The following is a 24,670-nucleotide window of genomic DNA, read 5'->3' as shown; positions in this document are numbered from 1 at the left end:
ACCTAACTTGGAGAAAATGGAAATTTGTGACACTTTTAGGTTGAAAGTAGGAGCAAATTTTATCCTTGCAATTGAACCTACTTTACTATCGTAACTCCTATATATAGTAGAATGAGAGGTTCATCAGAGAGTCAAAATTTCGACTCGGGATTTATGCGCTCGAATCGACAATACGTGTGTCAACTTTTATCGAGGATAAAAATATATAGTTCTCACACGGTGGATCAATTTTTATTAACTTTTTCAAAACGATTTTAGCGATGAGACCTCACGTTGTTCCGTTTGAATAAGAATTGGAATATTTCATACAGAGAAAGAGAGAGAGAGAGAAAGAAAGAGAGCGCAATGTTTTATTATTCTACTTTTTATCGCTGCAAAAATCAACAGAGATAATTAAAAGAATTTGTGGAAAGAAAAAAAACATCGCGTTCGGCTCGGGGCATTAAACGCATCGATGAGTCAAGGTTTCTAATCGATAAGTCACGTTCCACTTGCGCCGCTGCCGCGGTATCGAGACGCGCGCTTCGGCAATTTCAGTTTTCCCAGGCGCGATGATAAATCTTTTTCGCGACGCGTAATTGCCGGGGCGGCATATAAAACGATACGCCGTCGGTAAATTAAATCGTAAGTGGAAAGTAGTTAAGGCTCGCCATTTGTCGAGTGCGCGCGCGCGCCACTCAGACGGTGGATGAAGTGATTATTGTCGGAATGCGGTCAGGCGGGTACGAAGAACGAGCACTCGCGGGTACACTTCGTTTCCCGTGTTTTTCTTTCTCTGTGATTCGGGTAATTTATCGTCGTAACTGCAAAGAGAAAGAGAGAGAGAGAGAAAGGAAGATAGAGAAAGAAGAGGAGAGAAAGAGAGTAAACCGCGTGCCGCGCGGCGCATCGAGAGTATAACCGTACATAATCCCGCTAAACGAAAGGAAACGTAAGCAAACCGTCGAGCGGGGCGATCCATTGAGAATTTATAGGCGGATTTATTGGTCATTATCACGACCACCCGGACCGGTTGAGCGGCAACTATTGGCATAAACGCGCGAGAGATAATAATCGCGGAAGGCATTATATGTACATTGAAATTAATTACAATGCGCGATATAAAGTTTAAACGTTGTTGTCGGGATGGGGAAAACTAGACTACGTAATTATGTCGACTCGCATGTATCTCGTTAATTAATAATGTCTCTTCGAATATTTTTGTTTTTTTTTGTTTTTTTTTTTTTTTTTTTTTTTTTTTTTTTTTTTTTCTGTATTTCAACACGCGTGTAATTGTTGCTGATAAGATTTTTTTTTCGTCAAATAGAAAAAGAAAACGTTGTGTTGCACATCAAATACGAAAATTATTTGTGCTAGACAAGCTTTAATAGAAAGTAAAGTCAAATATCATAAGTTTACTTTAGCCGGGCGAAGCCAACGTTCTACCTGACATCGCTTTACTCTCTACTTTCAGTAGCGCAAAATGGGTAACCTTTGTGGCGCAACTGACATAATATTGACTACGTGAAGATCGACGTAGTCAGCTAAACGTGAAGAGGGATGCAAGTAGTGATGCTACCGACACTCTCGCATAAAGTATCGTGTGGATGCACCATGTGTTGCACGATCTCGCGCAAGTTATGGTTAAAACGAAACAACAAACAATCGCGCGAATAGAAGTTTTTTCTTTCTTCGAAAGTGATGTATCTCTCGTCTCCGATACAATCGCTATGTTATAAAGAGTTTGAGAATCTTTTTGAAATGAATGTATGAAAATAATATTTGCAACAAACGAGAGTTGTTTCCATATGAGATCTAGATATATAGCATGGGTTAATATAATACCCAGAGGGCGGTGTCGCGACATTCCACCCGGGGCACTCGTCCCTCACTCGGGAATTGCGAGTGGATATTGCTTCGAGGGCCATCACTAGACGCAAGACCGTCCTTTGGCGGTCGGTTGCCCGTAGGTGGCAACGAAGGAGATGGCGAAGGTGGTGGTTGTAGGTTGAAGCTACATGGCAGCGTGGTGGTAACTATAATGAGTGGCGGCTGTGTGAGTGAGGCAAAAGGAATGAGGGAGAGAGAGGGAGAAGGGATATATATATATATATATATGTATATATATATGAGGGTGAGGAATGAAGGCGAAGGGACGCGAAGGGGAGGAGATTGGGTCGAGCAAGGGCGAGATGGGCGAAGGGTGCCGTGCCGGGTGGCAAAGAGCGAGGAGAGCCGCGAGGGGGTGAAACGGCAAGGGCGAGTGTGGGAAAACGTGTAGCCTCAGCCTCCACCCTTTTCCACCCATCGACCACCCTCTGCCGCTGCTGCTCGGCGGTCCAAGAGGGGGCGGAGGAAGAGGACGAACTGGGAGGACAGAGGGTGGTCAGGGGGTGGCAAGCAGGAGGAAAAAGGGAACTCGGGGGACGGCCGCGGGGGGCACGGTGAAAGGAAGGAGGGGTTGTCGCACGCCTATCCGCTCGATAGCAGCTTACAGTCCGTGCACGTTCGCTACCTTCCCTAGAATTTCGCGCCCTGTGTCTCTTTTCCCGTTCTCCTTTCGAAATTTCGTCCGAAAAAGGCACCCCTGTGATCGTGGCGAATGCATACAACGCTTCGAGATTTCGCTCGATTGCCGTCCGAATCTTATTTCGCAACTTGCTGCAGAACGTCTTTCTTTCTCTCTCTCGGGTACGATCGAACACGATTCCATTCAAGATGTCTCTTGAAGATCTGAGACTTAGAATGTTCTTTATTATTGCTGGACTGGTTGACTTTACTTAAGCAAACTTTATTGTTCGCGAATTTATTTATTTTATCCTGTATCTTTCAGCTAGAAAAAGAACATTGAGATTGTCAAATTACGTTTATTTGGCTCGCTTAGTTTAATCGAGTCTCCACCCTGAGTAAAAACAAGACAGCAATAAAGTGCTCTTGAGGAGCACGTCTTAGATGGACCTTAGATTAGGGTTTCCGAAGATCCTTTCCTTCTGGAAAGCACTATGTAGGCTATCGAATGACGATTATACACTAGGACCGGCTGTTTCTTACCTTTGGCGCCTTTGTGAAACTGTATCTCATTGTGTCTCAGATAACACAGTGAGAGAGAGAGAGAGAGAGAGAGAGAGAGAAAGAGAGAGAGAGAGAGAGACGTTGGCGAAAGGTGGAATTACTGCGAGACGCGCTCTCCCGCGGCCTTAGCGAGCGTGAAGCCGTTGTCGCTCAAGATCTCCCGTTTGAATTGTCCACGAAGAAGAACGTTTCTTCCTATTATCTCGTTTTAACAGCCGGACGCGACGCGCGCGTGATACGCGTGGCGGGCCGCGCGTATCGGGTGAGGAAAGTCGCTTCAAAGTCGCGCGAAGAAGTGCGAGCAAATTTGCTTTAAATTTTTTTTCTCTCTCCCTCTCTCTCTCTCTCTCCTACACACGCACTCTCTTTGCACCCTCGTGGCTCGTTTTAATTAAAAAAGATTCTCGACCGTGCGCGAACACAAAAGCTGAAATTACTCGCGAAGCGGCGGCGACGGTGACGATGACGACGACGACGACGACGACGACGACGACACCATCACCACGTTGAGCAAAAAAGCAGCACCAACGTCTTGAGACTTTCGCGCAAGGGATATCATTAAGCACACCTGGATGTAATACGTGCTCGTTCGCAAATTGTGGCACTGAGATATACCCCGTCTCTCCCCCAACCCCTCCTTTCCAACTTCCTCCCGGCGTCCTCGCCGACACGAGACGCTGAGGGAAAAGAGAGCAACGTTAGAACGCTCGACCGTTTCCTAGGTCGCCGCCGACGGGTCTTCGTCCTGGAAAACCCTGAAAATTGATTTTCCAGGCGCGGTCTCCCGCGTTACCCACGCACAGGTCTCTCTCGGTTGCATCGATTTTCACCTGGCTTTCCCCCTGCCCGCCATTCCTCTCTCTCGCTCTCTCTCTCTCTCTCTCTCTCTCTCTCTCTCTCTCTCTCTCTCTCTCTCTTTCGCCACCTATCGTGTATCTCGCTTCTCTTCTCTTTCTCTCTCTCTTGCCGCCGCCTCGTCGCTCACCGCCAACGCCGACTCAAACCGGGCGTTCATTCAGAATCGGAGAGGAAAAAAAGGAACGAAAATCTAGGTCAATGGAGGTTTGAGAAATTTGCGATAGTCGCCGCCGTGTGCTCTGCCGTTGCGGCTCCGTTGCCCGTCCGAGCGACGAGCGAGGAATATCGTCCGTGTCGATTTCACGCCTTTTCGCACGCGAATGTACCCGACGATCGAGGAACTCGCGCGTTCGACAAAGCGCGGGTTCTAACAATGCTCGTCGGATTTTCGTCGACGACGATTAAGATGTCCGAAGCGAGACGGATTTATGCGAATCTCTGCCAAACGTTCGAGGATTTACGGCGCAATAAAAACCCGAGCGCTAGAGTTCATGCGTCGCAGGAAGAAAATATTTTCAAGGTTTGCCATTTTGTTCACTTCACGGATGTGTAGTAAACATTGCGTGTTTTTATTTATTCAATGAGAAAGAAACAATCGCGAGGGAAAGTACCAACGAAAGGAAAAGCCAAAAGAGAAGAAAAGTTAAAGAGAAGCAGAGAGAGGCTCTCCGATTTAATTCGCTGCCACATTACTGAAATTTCTCGCGAGATTAACGAAAGGTCCGGGGCGCGCGTAATCGTGACGAGTTAGCGGCCGTTTAGATTATAAATCATAATAATCATCTCGCGCGCGCTAAATGATAGTCGAGATCTTCGCGGTTCCCTCGCGTGTCGTTACCGTCGCCTGGAAATGAAGGAGGAGGGTCGGAGTCGTGCATTAGAAAAATATCAAGAGCGATATTTCTTCTCGAGCGCGCGTTATTCGCCGCGCCTCTCCCTCGTGTCGGCAACGAGACCGTCGGAGTAAAGGGGGTGGAAAATGGGCGAGAAGAAAAATGCGATACGGAAGGTCCTGTTGCGCTCTCTGATATCCGAAACTCCATAAAGCGAGTTAAGTCGGACGTATCGCGGCAGCGGCGGCAACAGCTTTCATCCTCAAAAGTTGAGAAAGTTTGGCGCGACGCGATAATCTCACCCCCGAGTTTTGACTGTTATATCGCAATATGATGAACTGTAAATCATTTTGGAAGCAAAGAAGATACTTGTTGCGGATAAAATCCTCGGAGAGCAATTTAATTTTGGTCGTTGTACTTTTCTTTTTTTTTTTTTTCGAAGAAGCTACGTAATTGCGATTAGTAAGTTGGTTCCCGTATTAAGAAAAAAGATTCTTGGAAATATATTATGCAAAAACCCCAATGTATTTTTAAGATTACGATCCGTATCATGCGAATAAAAAATGTAGAATTCATGAAGAATTGCAGTCGCAATTAATATTTTATACGACTGTCAGCGGATACCAGTGTGTGATTAATATCGCGATACCAAATGAAATCATGCTAAAATTAATTATTCACAGATATTTTTGGTTTTCACAGATTGGAAATATTATATTTAGATTTCGCATATTGTGTATCGATTATGTATCAAGTTGCATGGTTCAGAGAGGAGGAGAGATACATCCATTAATATAAAAATATGTTACACGGCAAAAATAATATACGTAAATTATTTGCGCAAACTAATGCCTCCATTACGGAAAAGTATTTGCATTGATATTAATATTTATGACATGTATCTTTATTTTCCATATTTTATTTCTGCTTAATAATATTACCGGATATTTATATAAAAAAACGTATATATCTTGTTGCTTTTTTTTATTTTTTACGTTGTTAAACGCGTCGTATTAATACCGTATCAAAACACATACAAAACATGCTGATATTACTAGCCATTTGTGAGCAAAATGTTCATCAAGAGTAGCGCCAAAAATTAATGCGACATTTGAACTACAACATCCATAAAGAAAACTCTCGAGAGCACGAGATCTGTACTTTCGATTATTTTCTCTCACTCGTAAAATTCCCATAAATTCCTATAATTTTTTGATCTCAAAAAAAAAAAAAACTTCCCTCCGAGAGCACGTGGAATTTCAAGTTTCACCCCGATTACGTCCATATCAGAGACGAGTCAAAATTTACGGACGATCCGGGCGACGGCGCGGCGCGGGAACCGGCGCATTTGCTTTCCAACGGCGTACGCGGGAAGGAGCACACTTTTCACACCCTCGCTCGAAACACCATAAAGCACCCCGGTGAGGCGGGAAGGTCGAGCGGAGTCAAGTTGGGTTAGGTTAGCGTCGTGAATGACGGAGGAGGGTCGCATTTCGCCCCGATAAAGTTTGTTCGATCGGCCGTTAGTCTCCTTCTTATGGTCTCTTGCGCCTCTCTTCGTCGCGCTAAAACCTCAAGCCGAAGCTCACACGTGAGTTCATCGATAATGTAAGCAAGAAAATTTTTTAAAACTTTCAAAAGAGGGAAAATAAAAAAATTGTGACTAATCTAAATGTTTCGATCTTCTTTTAAGTTTTCGTTTGAATACAAAAATTGAACGCGCTCGCGATATTCCATTTTTTGAAAAAATTGTTTCCTAAAATTTATCTCCGAGTATTATATAATAATTAAATACGTAAACTTTGTCTTGTTTATATTTATATATATTATTGTTTGAACAAAAAGAGAGAGAAAGAGAAAAAGAGAAAGAGACGTGTCTTATTAGTGTCAAAGTTCGAGACCGCTATTTCCGTTGAGCCGGCGTTACGTACACGCGCGCAGTTCGTGCCTTTTCCCACGGACTTGGAGGTCGGGCACGTTGTGCCGGAAAGCGTGCAACGGCCGCGGACGAGCTTTTAACTTTGTTCCGAAGTTCTCCAAGGTCGTGCCGGCGCGGCGCGCCCGTTGTAGGTCGGTGCCACTGGAGTAAAGCAGCGAGAGAGAGAATTTCCCGAGGCCGCGTCATAAATCTCTATCTACTACCGGGGGTAAACGCTCGCGGGATAGACTTTGGCGACGACTGTAATTTCGCGCCACTGGGGTGTTGTCTCACTCCACGTGCACACGCGAGTACGTGTATACTTGCAAAAGTGTCTTTGTGTGCGCGCGCTCACTCCTCCCCCCTTCTCTCGTTCCCCGCAAGCGGTGAAAGATTTATTTGGCACGTTTTCTTATACGCGGCTGAAAAGAAGAGACACTTATTGCTTCGACGTTGCGGCGTTTCTCCGGTAATAAATATATCGGTATTATCGATAAATCGGGGCCGAACACGGAAGAATATTACTTTTCCAACTTCTCTATTAACTTCCTCGTTACATGCAAACTTTTAAACAAGCCCCAACGTGATATAAACTTGAGGTATTTAATGCTCATTTTCTGCGAGAGAGGAAAATCCTCTATGTATTTTTTTTTTTTTTTTCTGATACACTTTAATAATAAAATTTATACTCTGTAGAATTATCCTGTCTCTGATTTCTACGTGCCCAGCGTGTGTCTCACATTACAAGTCCGCACTTTACTACTGACAAATTACGGCAAAATCTCGTCTTTGCGTATTTTAAACGGAGTTAAGCTTCCATTTCGGAGTCGCTAGGTGTGACACGTATAAATTAGCGTGACGTAAGACGTTCACCTCTCTGGGACAAATCTTTACGCGCGGTGAGATCACACGCTAACTTCGCGGTGCATAAATAATTTTATTTGCATAATCATTGACCGAACTTCCACAAGAGCGGCGCATTGTTGTTTCTGACCGAGCGTGAGAGGACGGAACAACAAGGCGAGAGAGCTACGCGATTTAACTTTGTTTACGACAAAAGTAAAAGAATCGACCGTCAGTCCAAACTATTTAATCCTTTTCCGTCGATTTTGCTTTTGTAACTTGTGCTCGAGCCGAAGAGAGCCGCGTGGCAGGGTTTAGCCGCCAAATTACCGCGTGCAGTTTCGCGGAAAATACGCCCGAAAAGCAAAACTACCCGAGGGATTACTTAACAACAACGCGCGATCGCTCACTCGTTCGTTCGGGTACCTATGTAAAAACGATCGTTTGAATTTTCCGCACGCATCGCCGACTCGCATAATCGCGGGAAAATCGGCACGAGTGTCTTTTAAGCGTCGCCCGTTAAGCGCCCGTGCGTGTTTACTTTTCGCGAAACGAAATAAACTATCGCCGCGCTTGTTTGCCAGACATTCATACGTCAATATTTAGAACGAATTGTGTTGTCGTTCATACGATTCACCGCTGTTTGTACGCTATTTATACGCGCTATTTATTATTTATACAATGAAAATTTGCGATTCGCGACGCTAATTGACGCTCGTCGCTTATGTAACATTCAAGCGGTCAACCGCCGCCGCGCGCATCCGAAAGATTAATTTATGCGTCTTCATTAAACGCGCGCGAGAATTTCTCCTTATTTCCTCGTGTATTCGCGCTCATGAATTCGATGATGGACAATTACATAAGATTTCTTTCAATACACATCGTGAATCGAATCGCGTCTCTCATCACGCGCGAAAAACGACGATAATAGGAAACGTTAAATTGATAATAGAAAACGGAACGCTTAATCAATATCTGAAATACCTAGAAACTGCCATCTTATCGGAGTGACGTAATTAAATCGATTATTTAGGAAATTAGATAAACGAAATTGAGTTATCAGATCGATGCTGAAATTAAGATTTTTGTGCGATCAAAAAAGAGAGAGAGAGAGAGAGAGAGGAGATAAATAGAGAACGATTGGAAATGATTTTATCTCCCGAATCGAAAATGCAACCTCTGAAATTAATGCGAATCTCCGATGAATAAACCTCAGAACGATGATTTTATAGTAATCCCGGGCAAAACGATACCGGCGCGAAGCATCGACAATGAAAACAACAATGGTTGTCATTTCTATTACAATAGACACGCTGCGCTTCTGTTCTAACAATTCCATTATCTCCGCGCGAGAGATTCTCACCGGGCGGAGGCTTTATTATGCCTATCAGAAAATTTAGATCGTTTATTTAATGGGATATAAATAGTCGTGCGCGGCCTATTAACAAAATACGGAGTATTTCGCGCGGAACAATAGCTTTGCGAAGTCATTTGGCCGTTCACGCGACGACTGCAATTATACGTTTCGTTATAATGGCGCCGCAAGTAAGCAATTTACTGCTTAATATTACGCAATTAAAATTAAAAAATGGATCTCGTAATACTGTGGGTTGGGGGAGGGGGGGAGGGAGGAAGGGGAATGTCGAAGCTATTAAAATTTTTAAAAAGTCGCTCCGGTGCGCTTCGATGATGCATATAACATGCGCGTGTAGCGTGCGCGATAATAATTTCATCCTTTCAACTTTTATTATACGGTTAAAATTATATCCGAAGACGTAAAAAAATAAAAAGAAAAGCGTGTTTAGCTTAATATCCTGTTTAAAAATTGTAGGTGTGCTCGTTTATTTTAAATTACAGCTGATAGGAGTGATTAAAAAATGTATGCGCGCGTGTTACTTTCGCTCTGAAATAAACGAAGTTCATTATAATCGCAAAAAGTGGCCATTGTGTTGCCGCGCCATTAATTTATGCAGTTAAGTAATAGTTTTTATTATTCCTCACTTTTTTTCGCAGGGAAATGTCTACACCTAAGTGGTCTCACGCCCGAACCATTGACAGCGGACGACGATTACAAGCTTTTGGGCCTCGGCATCGGCTTCACAAATATGGTAGCACGTGCGACGAAAGGCAGCGCGGATCTTACAAGAAAGGAAATTAAAGAAGGTCAGTTCCCTAAGGTTCTCTCCGAAATGAGATAATTATAAAAAAAATCTCAGACGAAAAAAAAATTATCGCATAAAACCGGTATCGCGTTTTCTACGGAGCTCAGCGGAAAAATTAATTTGAATTTTGAATTACACACCCAATGTTATATAATATTTTATCGTACAATTTATATTTTACATAATACGAAAAAGTACAATGGAATATTTTATCTCAATTAAAATTTGCGAGAACAAATTTAATCTCGTCATTTTCACTATAATCGTATTTTAAACATTATTAGTGAATTATATATATAAAATATTGACTGCAAAAAAAATTCGCAACCTTTTTTTTGTAATATGTGATCAAAATTAGTAAAACATATATATATATATATATATATATATATTTTTTTTAAACATATATATATATATATTAAACATATATATACGATTATGTATTTAAAGATTCAATTTATCGCGATTTTGGATTTTTAAGAATTTCTGCATACTTTTAAATTTCAGAAACTACATACACACACACACATATTTGTCCTGATAAAATTTTATCTGGTAATATTTCATGATATTCGCTAAATTCTGAAGACTGTTGAGCGCAAAATGTAACAATGTTGCGCATGTGTGTGTACGTGTGCTCTAATCATCTTTCTTCTTTTTACGTTCGGAAAACAGAACGTTGATTGGTCGTAACGTTTATCGTCGCTGGTGTAGCGATGTGGAGAAACGTAGACAGCAGAACTTGGGTCGAGCTGTAATCATAGGCAGTCGAACTTGTGCAACACAGAGACAGTGTGTGTGTGTCGACCTATCGCAACCTCACGTTCTTGCCTGTCGCAACCTCGATCTCGACAATGATTGGTTCGCTTAAATTCCTATCGGTCACTTTTTTGGGTGCTGTCTTGCATTAAGCGTGGACCGCGAACGATTCAGTCGCGCCACCCGGTGGCGTAGTAGTAGTACCTATATCTCTATAAGAACTCACACACAACATAGCCGATGGTTGTGTATGTCTTCTTCCGAAGTTCGATATAGGATATTCTCGCGTCTATATGCTTCGTGCATCGTGACTCAGAGTCATATTTCTTCGATACTCGGAGCCAAAATCACACTTAAAAAAAATCTTGCTCAAATAAGTAATAAGTGTTTAAAAAAACAAATTAAAATAAATATTATTCGGACGAAGTCTAGATTCGGTGGTAAAAAAAAAAAAAAAAGTAATTGGAATGATATTCGACGCGATGTGTGTGCCGGGCCAAAGTTCAACAAAAATTCTCTTAACCGCACGATGGGAGAGCGAATTGTACAACATCGAGTGCCGAGTATCCATGTGATTTGTGTGTGAATTGATTCACAAGTGACATATTACGGGATCGCGCCGTCGGATGCGTGGCGTGCGTGTCAGTATTGTCGAATCAACAAACGTGCTCCGAAATTCTCACGAAGGAGCTCCTCAACTGAACTCAGCCAAGATAAGACACCGATTGTGTTGCGTCGTCGTCGTGCCGAATATATGACGCTCGTATGTTTTCAAAGCGTCCATGTTCGCCGATTTTTTTTTCACTTCGAAGCAGTCCACTTATGCTAATACGATGGAAATAACGTTACGCAGTAAAAAATCGAGAACACCGGTCAATAAACAAATAACCTCTTATATTTATTGTACACGTTACAACATACACACACACACACACACATACTTTAAGAATACGTCATAGAATGTTTCAACATATAATATTCTTTTCTTAATAATAAAGGGGACAAATAAATGTAATTGCATAATTAGAGATTTAAAAAAATATAAATAAAATAAATTGCATTACTATACGCGTAGGTTAGTTGTGTACAGGTAATAGATTTTGAAACCGAGTTCAACAGTGTCTTAAAACAAAAGGTAGCACGTCCCGAGCTGAAATAGATGATTCATATTTAGCAATTGTTTTTCTGCTGTTCTCTCAGCGTCATATCGCGCTGACAAAACTTTATTTATCGCTTTCGTTCCGAAATTTGTCGAACAATAATACACGTCTGTGTGTGAAACACATCCCGTCAATTACGACGGTCTCGTTCTTTCGGGAAACATCGAGGGAACGTTGCTCGTAAAACAGTTGGCGAGAATGTGAATCGTGAACAAATTTCCATCGACGCCATTTGTTCACAATTCATCCCTGTTACAGTCATCGTTAAAACATGGGTACATACCGTGCGTGTGTCTTTGTAGATCGTGATCGAGAGAAGCGCGTTTACCGTACTGATGATGGTTGTCATTTAGCACCGAAATCCAATCTTCCTTCTCTGATCGCGAAATAGAATCCATTGGCGTGCACTAGTTAACGAAATTTATTTAGTTAACGGCTTAAACGCGATACCGGTGGTGTGATATTCGGACCGAACAACGGACAACACACGCTATAACACGCGCCAACTAAGCGGGACGCGGGAACAGTGATGCCAACTGTGTTCGCGTCCTAAAGGCGCTTATTCATCGCAACGCGGTCGCGATCTCCGCCTTGTCGAAAGTCGTGTAGACCCCTTCGATTAAAAAATGTCGCGTTCCGCATGTACGAGCTGTTTGAGTTTTTCGAACGATGTGGGAGAAAAAAAAATAGACGCGTGCAATCGTCTAGATCTCATTCGCGAAGAATCGCGGAAGATCGTAGAAATTCACGCTGGAAGAATTGCGGAGACACGTTGCGTAATCGCGAATCGAGAATCACGCTGGAGTGATGCAATTCTTCACATTCTGTGAGATAAAAGCCTCGTACGCATTTAAGCCTCGCAGTAATATTAATAGCCTTGGTTTTTTTTTTTTGGTTTTTTTAAATCGCACACTCCAAGAGAGTGATCTTTCAATCTTAGCTTCGTCTAAAAGATGATAAGCGTCGCGATAATTCAATCTTGTAACATATGTACGAGAATTATATTTTTTGCTCGATTACGCAAGCGAGTTATTGTCACTTATCCGTATTTCGATGCTCGCTTCGATTTTTCTATCTGCGATGTCACCGGATTCATTATGTCGCTTTGCTTTTTTTTTCCCCCTCTCGGTTTTTGCTCTCGTTTCTCGCAAACAGTCAAAAAATTATACGACACCATTTCTGGAAGACAAAGTTCGCTGGCTATCCGTAAAATTGTCTCATGTCTTGTTATATTTAAAAGCGTACAAGAATAATTCGATTACCGATCAACTAATTGCTCGTGCCAATTTCTCGATTCTTTTCTCGTTGAAATCGCGACTTTTCATTGAAAATTCATCAGCAATGTTAATGAGATATTTGAAGCATTTTGGGACGATCGAGAAATACAGTCAATCTGCTGCTCTTTCTCCGATATAAGATACTCGATAAACTAATATGGAAACCTGCGGGAGCGCATAAAAGCGAACACACGGCGAGAGTGATGGTGTTCTGCTTTACTCGCTGCTTCGAATGAAATTACCGCATCGGTTGCGGCAATATTTAAGGTTTTCGCCGATACGTTTATTACGTTATAACCACCGACGCAGTTCGGAAAAGCGCACAAACAGCGGCAGTCACTTACGTGGCACAAATCCGTAAAGTGTCGAAAATGATAGGTCTGTCGAATACAACTGTTTTAAAGTCGTGAGGAAAAACAATTTATCTCTGATATTACTGTGCGGAAAAAAAATTACTTACAATTGTTCTTTCCTCCATTTCAAAAGTAGTCACGTGAGTTGCCAATCACGTGACTATAGTTTGAATGACCAATGGACTAATCAAAATCAATATAAAACCGAAAGCCAAGTGCATTCTAGTGGTTCTGTGTAATCTCAACAAGAATATCAATCGCATTTGTAATCAGTCGCAAGAATGTCGCAACAATCGTTTCTTTTGTTTTACAGGTAGTCACATCTTACTCGAGAAGTTGCGGAAATATAAGCCAAAAATCGCCGTTTTTAACGGCAAACTCATCTACGAGGTGTTCTCGGGGAAAAAGGAGTTTGGATTTGGAAGGCAGCCTAACCTCGTTGAGGGCACAAATACGGTAAAATGCGGCCATTGTTGTTTTGTTTTTTTTTTGTTTTGTTTTTTTTTTGTTTTGTATTTTCAACAGTTTTGAAAAGTCTGTTAAGTTGAAACATCTTTACGTTGTGTTGCAAAAAAATTTTTTTTTCTTTATAAAATCGTCAATTTTGATGTTTAATTTTCTAAGCAAACTTTTCATCTTTTGATATTGCGTTTACAGTACATGTGGGTGATGCCTTCGAGCAGTGCGAGGTGTGCCCAGTTGCCACGGGCTGCCGACAAGGTGCCATACTACGCGGCTCTGAAGAAGTTCCGTGATTATCTGAACGGCACGATCTCGCATCTCGATGAATCGGATATCGTGTTTGCGGACTCGAAGCTCAAGAAGAAAGAACATGAGGCTATTGAAGATAAGAAGCCGGTGTACGACGATTTGCCGGATGGCGAAAATCGCATCACGGAGATCAATGGCACGGGCGTGAAGCAGGAAACGGGTTTAATACCGGGCAAGAAGAAGCGCGGCCGGCCAAAGAAAATCAAGAATCCGGAGGATCAGCCGCCGCCGGATCCCGAAAAGTTGGACGCGAATGGTGAGGTCATCAAGAAACGCCGCGGACGCCCCAAGAAAATACACCAGCAGCAGAAGCAGCTGGAACGGGAGAATCGCGAGAGAGAGCAGCAACAACAGCAGCATCACCATCAGGCAATGGGTCATCTGAACGACGGCTACGGGAACGCCGTAACGAATTGCTTCTCACCGCCGCTAATGTCACCGCCGAAAACGTTCCCGCACATGGCGCCGTATTCTCAGCCGCCGCCGATGAACGATGGCTACTTCGGCCAGGGCATGAACGACAGTCCGTACAACATGAGCGCGAAGCAGAGTCCGGTGCATCTGCAGCACTACAGTCAGAGTCCCAAATCTATGTCGCTATCGTTTACGCACTCAGACCTGTCGTCGGAGATCAATACCGCAATCTCGTCGGAAAACAATCTGGAACCGTCGCCGCTCACATCGCCCAGCGTCGAACATCCGGACTTTGAACCGCCTACTACCATGTCGCAACAGAACATGAACAACGACCATCGTCAGTACAATCCGGCCGGTGGACCCGATTCGACCGGTCATCACGGCAGTCCCGGTACTCCGTCGCACAACAGCTACGCCAGCTACATGGGCTATCACGATCAGACGGAGACACATCAACCGCACCCGCATCAGACTACGTCGACGCCGCTTAGCCAGACCCCCGACGACCACTCCCATCACTCGCATCAGACGCCACCGCATCCACACACGCCCACTCACACGTCCATGTCTCCGCATCACCCGCACGAACAGTACGGAATCAAGCGGAACTCCGGCCAGGACGTGGCGTCCAAGAGTCTGAGCGATCTTGAATCTCTCGTGGATCAGATCCCGAGCATAACCGACGGCGGCAATCAGCGCCTGCAACACCCGCATCCGGGTATGCCTGGCGACGATAGTCTTACGGAGAAAATGGACGCCCATCATCAATCCTACATGTCTGGTTTTGGCAGTATGTCGAGCGGACCGAGCGGTATGACCAATTACAGCCCGCCATTACCTCCGGGCGGCGGAATCTATCCCAGCTCGCTGCATCATTCGCCTAACGACACCGGTTACCAGAGTCTTTACGGAATGAATAGTCGTCATCAGGACTCCCAACAACAGCAGCAACAACATCAACAGCAGCAGCAACAGCAGCAGCAACATAGCAAGTCCTATACGGTGGAGAACCTCGCGTCTAGCAACTACACACCTAGTATGAACCACTCGACGCACCCCGGTAACTCATACCCGAACATCATACCGGGTCCACACTACCCGGTGCCGATGAGCTCGGCCAATAGTTACTTGTTCCCCGGTCTTGAGGCCTCCACTTTGATGCAGGCACGTTCGTATCACGGGATCGGCGGGATGAGCAGCATGGGCGGTATACATCCGTCCGTACATCCAATGGCGGGGAATTACCCGTACAACGGCTCGTACTCGAGCTCGTTTGACGCTTACCCGGCGCCACCTGCGGGCATACACGCGCCAAGCGCCAATTATCCCGGCTACGTCGGCACGGCTGGTGCGGCGCCTACCACGACCTCGCCGCCGTCCTACCTCGCACCGTCGCACCACAGACCACCGGTCGATCTCTCGTACGATGGTGTATGATAATCGATGTGAATCAGCAACTGTCGTTTTTCACCCACTAATCAATCAACCAAGCAACCCTCCCCAACATCAGCCCCCCCTGCGCAATCTGCCGATCTCCTCTTGTGCGCGCGCGAGCGACGCGCGCCGCCGCGTTTATCTTTTCTACGTATTTTTACAAACGTCTCTTAAGGCTCTCAACGTCGGGGGCATCGTCGCGCGTCGTTTCCCTGAAAAAAAAAAAAAAAAAAAGAAAAAAAACGTCGTCTCTTCTCCTCTCACTCTCATCTCTCGAATCGCTCGCAAACTTATCGCGCTTGCGAGCGATTTTTGCGCGCGCTTTTTGGCTTTCTTATCGATCTGTCTGTCTATATATTCTCTCATAGACTGTCTTTTTCTTTGGTCTTTTGCTCTGATCGATTCCGCGAACGCGATACTCCAAAATTGATGGAAAATAGACATGTGTGTGCTTTGTTATTTTCTTCGCGTCTCTCTTTACTACTTAATTTCCCCGGATAAAAATAACGATAAATTATGCGCGACTTATTCGTTAAATAAACTTGCGATGTTTGATTTTGTTTTTTTATAAAAACATCTGCTCCGGATTGACTATCGAAATTCAACATATCTGTCGAGGATAACAATCTTCTTTCTGTTGAAGAAAAGTTGACATCATCAATTCTTTGCCGAGGACACAACAATATGCGTCTATTTTGTGTCAATTTTGGAACACCTCTCTCCGGTGTTTCTTCTTGCAATTCTTTCTGCAGCCTGCTTTTATTTTATCAACGCGTTTTCTCTATCTATCTCTTTCTCACACACACACGTACAAATATTTTTTCTTCTTTTTTTTTTTTTTTTTTTTTATCTCGCGCTCGATGTGCGATTACGCCGTGAGTAATTACGGGCGCGCGGTTCGGGAACGGGAAAACTGCTCGTGAAACGCGACCATGGCTCACGCAACGAATGAGAAACGTAAGCCTCCGCTAGATTAGGTTTGCCGATCGCGTTCTGCACCGTTAAAATACACATATACACGTATACACATGAACACGCACATCGATAACCGTGACGATAAATGGCGACCTTAAACGTCGTACTGATCGCGATTACAAATTCGGCCGACGTAGCCGAGGTCAGCCGAGCATGTAATTGCTCTGTCCCTTCTTTTTTTCCTTCTCATCGATCAGCTGGCATCGATCATCCACCGATTGCTTGCGAGCCACATCCGCCGAGCTTAAAACCATCGAAAGAGCACGTTTCCGTCTTCTCGTGTTTCGAAAAGAAAGAAGTTTTTAATTGCAAATGGTACAAACAGCGCAAGGTCCAAAACTAGTACAAAAAAAAAAGAAAGACACCGTGTTTTCCGCAACTCACTTGCGTGATTATATAACGCAGCTTTCCAAAATCAATCAAAAAGGTCACCAACGTCGGGGCTTTTGGTTTATCTTTGACGGAGTCAAATCGCAGAGAAAGAAATGATCGGGAATTAAAAAACCGGTGTAATTCGGAACTCACGAATTTTGATGTCATAACAGTGAAATGCTTATATGTTTATTGATTGATTGATTGATTGATTGATTGATGCCATTTTCCCTGACACAGAATGCATAATATGTGCATCAATCAAAGTTAATGACTGACAACGATGAGATTACTTTGTCATCGTTTATTTGGTGATGAAAATACGACGACCGGTATAAAGATAATTCTTTTTTTTTTTTTTTTTGTTTTCACATTTATTCATTGATAATGAGAGATGAAATGCTCGCCGAAATCAGAACTTCGGATTCGTCTCTTAAAACATGACTGTGTGCGCGAGTGGAACGGCGGCAACGTTTACTTACATGTGTGTGTGTATAGCGCGCACTGCGATTTATTATTGTTGGCTTGTTACTGTTGTTATTATTGTATTATTATTGCGTGTTTGATTAATTAACGCGCTGCGCTTCAGACCGCATTGCGTTTTATTCTGTTATTATCGAAAACAGTTTATGCTCGATGTTTCTCAAAACATCGATTATTTCCATCTATTTTATGGACGACGACGACGACTACTTGACGAACTGTCAACTTGATTTCTTTTACGTCAAATACTCATACGATTTTCTCAATGTGTCAAAAAAAAAAAAAAAACATCGAAAAATTTGCCACCTCGACAAAAACTTAAGCTGAAAGTCTAGAAGAATCTTTTACGAACTTAATGTTAGAAATAAGAAAATAGTGTAAAAATAAAAAAAAAAGACAATTTTGCAATTGTTAATCGACCTTTGCTGATTGCTGATCGTGTCTCGAAATCGCGGTTTTTCCGACGAACTGTAAATTTTCAGTGCCGACTAAATTGAAAAAAAAAAAAAAAAAAAAAAAAAACATGCTTTTTATTCGCATATTGAAGATGTTCGTTTTGTTACACCAAGTATTACACACAGACAAAGCTGAGTTAGTTATATCTCAGAAAAAGATAAATATCTATTACATAATAAAAAATGTATATCTGAAGACGAGCATGTTATAAAATAAACGCCAACCGAAGCGTTCGTCCTCATTGACGTAATTAACGATGAACAATTTGTATACTCGTTATACAATCGAGTGCCGAAACCGTTTCGCGCGCGTTCATGAGGACGCTCTCTGTGAAATAAGTTCCGTTCGGTTGTGTCGTAAAACGAGGCATTTTGTTGCCGATATAGCGAGTTAGTATCTAAGTGTTTAGATGTGATAGAGAACACACGGTAAAATTGTGTGCGATTGCAATTACTCGGTTGTGAAGTTACGTTTTCACGTAAAAATACACACATTCTCTCTCTCTCTTTCCACAAAAGTTGTCCGTGTTTGTTAACGTAGATCAGAAGCGCGATCGTCATCGATCAAAAATTCAAATTTGCACACTTCGTATGCTCGAAGCGTATCGATCTATCGGTTAATTTAAATCGCGCGAATCTCAATTTGCGTTCCGACCTTTCGTCCGGTCAACCGGACGCTCTCCTTTTATTCCGCATACAAAAGATTGTGTATCTTCGTTCGTTTCTTGCCGCACGACACGCGCAGCGTATAATACGCTCGAATTTAAATATTCTAATTGTCATTTTCGCTCGAGACCTCTCGAGTCGAGAGTAATTATTCCAGCGGAAATCGCATTTCCTCGTTGCTGGCAAAAAACGAAAGCAGAAAAGTATTAACCGAATCCGCACGAGTCGCACACGTTGCCATCGCCGCGTTGCTCGCCGCTTTTATGAGTTTTGCACGTGCGCTTTTTCTTTTTTTTTTTTTTTTTTTTTTTTTTTAACAGAGTAATTATTAATCGTTATTATTATTATTATATATATATCGTTAAGATTATACCGCACGTAAATAAGAAGAAACGAAACCGAGGTCCGATTGCGCTTGGGTGTCCAACCGTGTAAACGCGGTCGCTTTGATCGGAAAACGTTCGATCAAATTTTAACCGTAGTTTAATCTTTTTATTACATTTAAAACAAAATAATAATAAATATTATTATAGCATATTATTATATTATTATTATTATTTTTCAAATATGTACATATTGTGACTTTTTCGAATATCTATGGACCTTCGAGATATTTGAAACATCTTTTCGAGATGTTAAGAGTCCGGTGATCTACATAGAAAATTGATTAAACTAAGGTTGACGCTGGATGGATGTTAAGTAAACAGAAGTGGCTTTTTTATTAACGCGCGCAACACGGAATCCGCAAACGATTATTAACCGAATTATAATTTTTTATCACAGAAAGATAATCTCTCCGCGCACGCAATCGGACTGCCTAGAGCTTGTTTATTGTATAAGACATAAGTCCGAAATGCGAGAGACAGATGAAGACTACTATTACTACTACTCGTACTTTGTTTCGTCATATAAACCGCCATCCACTTTCGTACCTCGCGCCCGCAACAGCCATCGCCGTTCTCGTTGCAACTCTGATTATTATTTATCGTTAGAGAAACTTGATATCACTCTGTGGAGATACATATGTTACTGTCGTTATCAACATAGTCCGCGTTACGTTGTCTCGTTAATTATAATTCTGTTATGCGTTTCGCAATTGTCGAAAGTCACTATATATTAATACACGAAGTATATGAAAACAAACATCACATATTATATACACGTTACACACACACACACACACACATCCTCAACATGCATACCATATACAAACATACAAACACACGGTTCTCTCACACGCAGTCGTATTAGATATTATAGCTAGCATTAATCGACATCCTCCTTTGTCGCTGACCGACGCTGTGTAAAGTGACGCATCTGGCATGATTATAAATATACAGATATAAATATATAAATATATAAATATATATAGATATATATTATAAATAAACTATAAATATTATATAATTGACTATATGTAAGGATAAGCGAGCATAACATTTATCTCGGGTAAAAAAAAAAAAAAAAAAAAACCACCTAGGATGTGTCGAGACATTTAAGATGATGCACAGGGTATAGATGAGAAAAAAAAAAATCGTTGATATAATAACTGATGTCTATATTATTATAGATGTTTCTTTCGTTCCGTCATCGGCCTCAAACACAAACAAACACACGAACACGCGAGTATATACATACAATCGAAGTTACTGTAGTAGGTGTTTTTCAGAGATCCCAATCAGACTTTTTATCCGGGCGGCGGTCAAAAAAAGAAAAAATACTAGATGTCATCGGTGTGTGTTTTAGTCGCGCGACTACAACTTCTACGTTCATCTCGATTCGCAATGTGAAAAAGGGGATGATGAGGATTAATTATTATTATACATATATATACTCGCGCCGCGGTCCCTACCCGCCGCGCAGCGGGGGAAGAAGGACTCGGCGAATTCCGCCATCAACACTACTAATTAATTGACTCTTGGATTAATCAAATCAACTAACTGATTGTAAATTGATCTACATTAAGGAACTCTTTACTATTAAGTATAAATATATATATTATACAGATATAAAAGTGGATTCGCTGTTGAACGTATCGAATTAAGCAAAGCAAAAGGAAAAAAAAAATGAAACAAAAAATCCTTTGTGAGTAAGTAAAGCGAGTAAGAGAGCTTGGGCCGGATCGCCGGCCTCCGACATATTTTTTAATCGCTTCGAACCTCTATTATTCTACCTACTAATTAAACGTAATGGTGTATCTACGTGTGCGTCCGAACGATCGACCGATTCGCGTCGTTCTCTCGCGTCGATCGTTCCCTTCGATTGCCGATTCGAGTCGTCGATCGGATCGCGATCGCTCGGACTTATCAAGATGTGTTCTGTATCGAATTAACGAATGTACTTCTCGAATATTCATCGCTCCTACGAAATATCGCGGGATAAGAAAGGGTGACGGATGCTCGACGATATTACTTTTGAAGATGTTTCTCTGCTCCCCCTCTCTTTCACTCTTGCCGCCCGAAAACCCTAAGAAAAGACAAAAAAAAAAAAAAGAAATGCGGAAGCCCACGCAGATCCCATCCCAAAACATTGGACGTTGTATTTGGGTGCTCAGCGGATACTCGAGTATCCCGCAATATGTAAATCTCTGTATGTCTCTCTGCCCGTACTTACCGCTACGATATTTTATGTGAAAATGAATTGTTACAAATACATTACTGATATAACACCGAATTTAATAGTATATTCTCTTTACACCCAGAAAAAAAATGTCTATATAGATATAATACGTGTATGCTTATTGACGATAGTCGTTTCTCGGGAGTTACGTGTGTACGTGTTTGTGATCTTTATCCCTTTAGTGTGTCACATCAACAATCAATTTCAAAACACAGTCACCTCTTTCTGCAACGTACAAAGAAACTTGATATACAAAGGAACTCGACGATGATGTCACTGCGGAAGAGTCAAACAACAAATAAATGATGGACACTCGATGAAATAGATAAGTGTGCGTATAGGTCGATTTTTCAAGAAAAGAAATCTTCGTGTGTGCGAAAAGTAATATTTAGAAAGACGCAATTATTATTTGATAGAAAGAAAAAAACTATAGAAAAAAATTTTCAAGTATGCGAGAGATAATAATATGAAAAACAACTTTAGTCCAAATTGTACGCAAAATTGCGCGAAGTAGAAAAATCCAAACATCCTCATTCGTCGTTTCTTCGCTAACGAGACTAACGTTCTAATGAGTTAATCCTTCTCTAAGCTATACTAACTATCGAGTCGATTAGGGTAAGAGGAAGTCACTGTGGATTAAACCAATTTATTAAAGAATCACTAAGTGTATAGCTTCCTAAAGTTGAACGTGCAATATACGTTTTATAAAAGATATTTTAAAAATTGTAAAAAAAACAGAAATAGGAAAAGATGAACGATATTATTTTGCGATGAGAAGACCGTGAATGATCGTGAATTTTAACAATAATTGTTTATGAATTTACCTTTGATCTTGAGCTCGCGAGTTTTATCAAATTCTTATCAAGATCTCTCTCTTGACATTTCGCGAACCATTTCTGCCCTTAAATTCTTGAGGTATAGAAGAAGTGAAATCGAAAACGCATTAGCACGCTCTTTGTGGTCGCGTTCGAGCTGATTGTAATTATGAATCGCGGAAATTAGGATAATTCCGATTATCGGTTTTGTCCGTTTGTTACATTGATATGCGTAATTACGAGGGAAATTAACGCGAGTAATGGAGATTGTGATATTCGCGAGCGTTTATCGTGATTGTTACAGCGATCTTTCGAGTGACGAGACAGACAAGTGTCAAAGGAATTCAAGTTGAAATTCGTATGTAGAAGAAAAATGTCAATTTTCGTGAAAGAAAATCAAACATGTGTAAACATTGCATTACGCGCCGATTGCTTCGAGAAAAAAAAACGGAGAGAAGAACAAATTATTTGTGACGAGAATATAAATTAATTTGTAGCTAAGGGAAACTTGCTGTGACAAGAAATGAATTTTTTATGAATCACTCTTCGCTGTTGTTACGCGTGCATCGCTATTTTCGCCAAAGAAAAAAAATAATATAAAAGTAAACAAACGAAAGGAAGTGAGGCTACACGCGAAGAGAAGATTCAAGTTCAGCGTCGCGCGTAAAACAGAAAAAAATCCATAACCCGACGAAGTAGTGCGAATAAAATCTCGCAAAATGGCGAACAGAACGACGTCGCATCTCGCGCGAAAGATCCCTCTTGTAAATTTTCGACATTAAAACGAATATCCTATATCGAAGTCGGACTTTTCTCTTTCTCTAAGCTCATCTTATCTGAGTCATTGGCAGTTTTGTGTCAAAAGTGATTAAATAAATAAATTGATTCGTTAAAATAAATGTGAGCTGTATTTTGTTTCTTCTCTTCATTCTCTCTCCTTCTGACAAAAATCTGTGTTTTGTTTCACTTTCTAACATATAGTGGAATTGATAAGAGAATCATAAAGTTCTAAATTTTTTTTACAATGTCAACCATTTTGTGTTGCTAAACCTCGTATTTTATGTGTATACATAGTTTTTTTTTTTTTTAGAGAACTTTTAGTCAAAAGTATGAATTTTTACTTTCTTAAAAAAACACAAAAAATATCAGAATTTAATATGATTCGAAGATTATGTCACATATCAATGTCACTATAAAATTTTTATTTAATGTAACACAAGGCAAGAGAGTAATTGTATATTTAGTTTTTTATAATTTTTTAATTTACCGGAACTAAATGTAGAGACGGAACTTGTTCTTCGTCAGAAACATTGGTGTACGACTAGGGACATGTGATCAAAGGGCGCTACAAATTCGCTCAAAACGCCGGGTTTTTAATAGTCGCAATTCATAAAAACGTATTTCTATGATTACTTTTGCGACCATTGTAAATGAGACCCTAGTTCATAGAACTAAAGGGAAGAATGAGAGCGGCCAGGCCCATAAGAGTTTTTCATACGATCGCTTTTTTGCTCCTGCAAGCTAAGCGCGTGTTCACGAGTGGTGCACGTTGGCAACTACGTAGCGATATCCACGAGCGACTTGTCGATACGTATGTACGAGTGTTGCGAAGAATGTCTCCAAGTGCCTCGGTAGCCTAACAGGGAAGGCGACGGCTCAGAAAGCCGGAGATTCCAGGTTCTCAACTCCTGGCTGGAGGAGTATTTTATCGCAATATTTTAAAATTAGTTCGGGGGGGGTATTCGGGGTCCTTTCATACATGAGATGCAAGTATAGCATACTGTATGATTTTAAGAATTGAAATTTCAATTCGAAAAACACGTGTAAAAATTTACATGTGAACATATATGTATATATGTATACATATATATAATAGAACATTTCAGCATCCTGCAAANTGGTGGCGACGAACTGTTGAATGTCCGTCCTTCTTGGATCATTGCCACCTAATATGCGAACCACATATCCTTTCCATTTGTCTCTAACCTAATCTAACCTAACGCATCGGTCTCAATTTCGGCACCCATGCGCTTCTCATAAAAGATCCTTTAGTGTAAGACTCCGACTTGTATGAATAATAAGTATGGCCGGTAATAAATGATCTTGAATGATGAAGAAGAATAATTGAAAAAGAGTATGCTTTATTATAAACAAAATCCACGGTTTATACACCACTCTGATAAGCACAGAATAATAGATTACTCGCTCGTGAATCAGTTCTAACAGCCAAGGGATAACCCAAGGCCGATCAGCTCGGCGGTTCTTGCTCACGTCCGAATCGTTAACGGTTTCGGGCCAGAGATGCCAGTTCGCGGACTTTTGCAGCATGCAGCAGCAGGTGGAGGGGATACGCACACAGGCGAACAGCTGTGTACGTGTGCGCTCGGAGCTTCGGCCAACTTCGAGCAGTAGAAGGAGAGGGACATACATAGTCGTTCTCTTTCTTTCG

At 41.7% G+C, this 24,670-nt stretch overlaps 2 protein-coding genes across 3 annotated transcripts in view; one reads left to right on the top strand and one right to left on the bottom strand.

Annotated features, from left to right (window-relative positions):
* The window catches only part of LOC109858126, a 154,989-nt gene extending 142,875 nt beyond the window's left edge, over nucleotides 1–12,114 (bottom strand). The window contains exon 1 of one of the 2 annotated variants that reach the window (XM_020435086.1): nucleotides 11,868–12,114. In XM_020435086.1, coding sequence (XP_020290675.1) covers nucleotides 11,868–11,982 — 115 coding nt within the window. In that variant the 5' untranslated portion in view covers nucleotides 11,983–12,114. The remainder of the gene's footprint in view (nucleotides 1–11,867) is intronic. The other variant, XM_020435078.1, reaches the window with a different exon arrangement.
* The window catches only part of LOC109858127 (nuclear factor of activated T-cells 5), a 135,744-nt gene extending 115,440 nt beyond the window's left edge, over nucleotides 1–20,304 (top strand). Inside the window, exons 7-9 of the mRNA XM_020435087.1 lie at nucleotides 9,517–9,666; nucleotides 13,528–13,670; nucleotides 13,872–20,304. Coding sequence (XP_020290676.1) covers nucleotides 9,517–9,666; nucleotides 13,528–13,670; nucleotides 13,872–15,839 — 2,261 coding nt within the window. The 3' untranslated portion in view covers nucleotides 15,840–20,304. The remainder of the gene's footprint in view (nucleotides 1–9,516; nucleotides 9,667–13,527; nucleotides 13,671–13,871) is intronic.
* The last annotated feature ends 4,366 nt before the right edge of the window (nucleotides 20,305–24,670 follow it).

This window comes from Pseudomyrmex gracilis, unplaced genomic scaffold (assembly GCF_002006095.1).
Source record: "Pseudomyrmex gracilis isolate BER0280 unplaced genomic scaffold, ASM200609v1 scaffold_189, whole genome shotgun sequence".
NCBI lineage: Eukaryota > Metazoa > Arthropoda > Insecta > Hymenoptera > Formicidae > Pseudomyrmex > Pseudomyrmex gracilis.
This window is presented reverse-complemented; position numbering and strand designations above follow the sequence as displayed.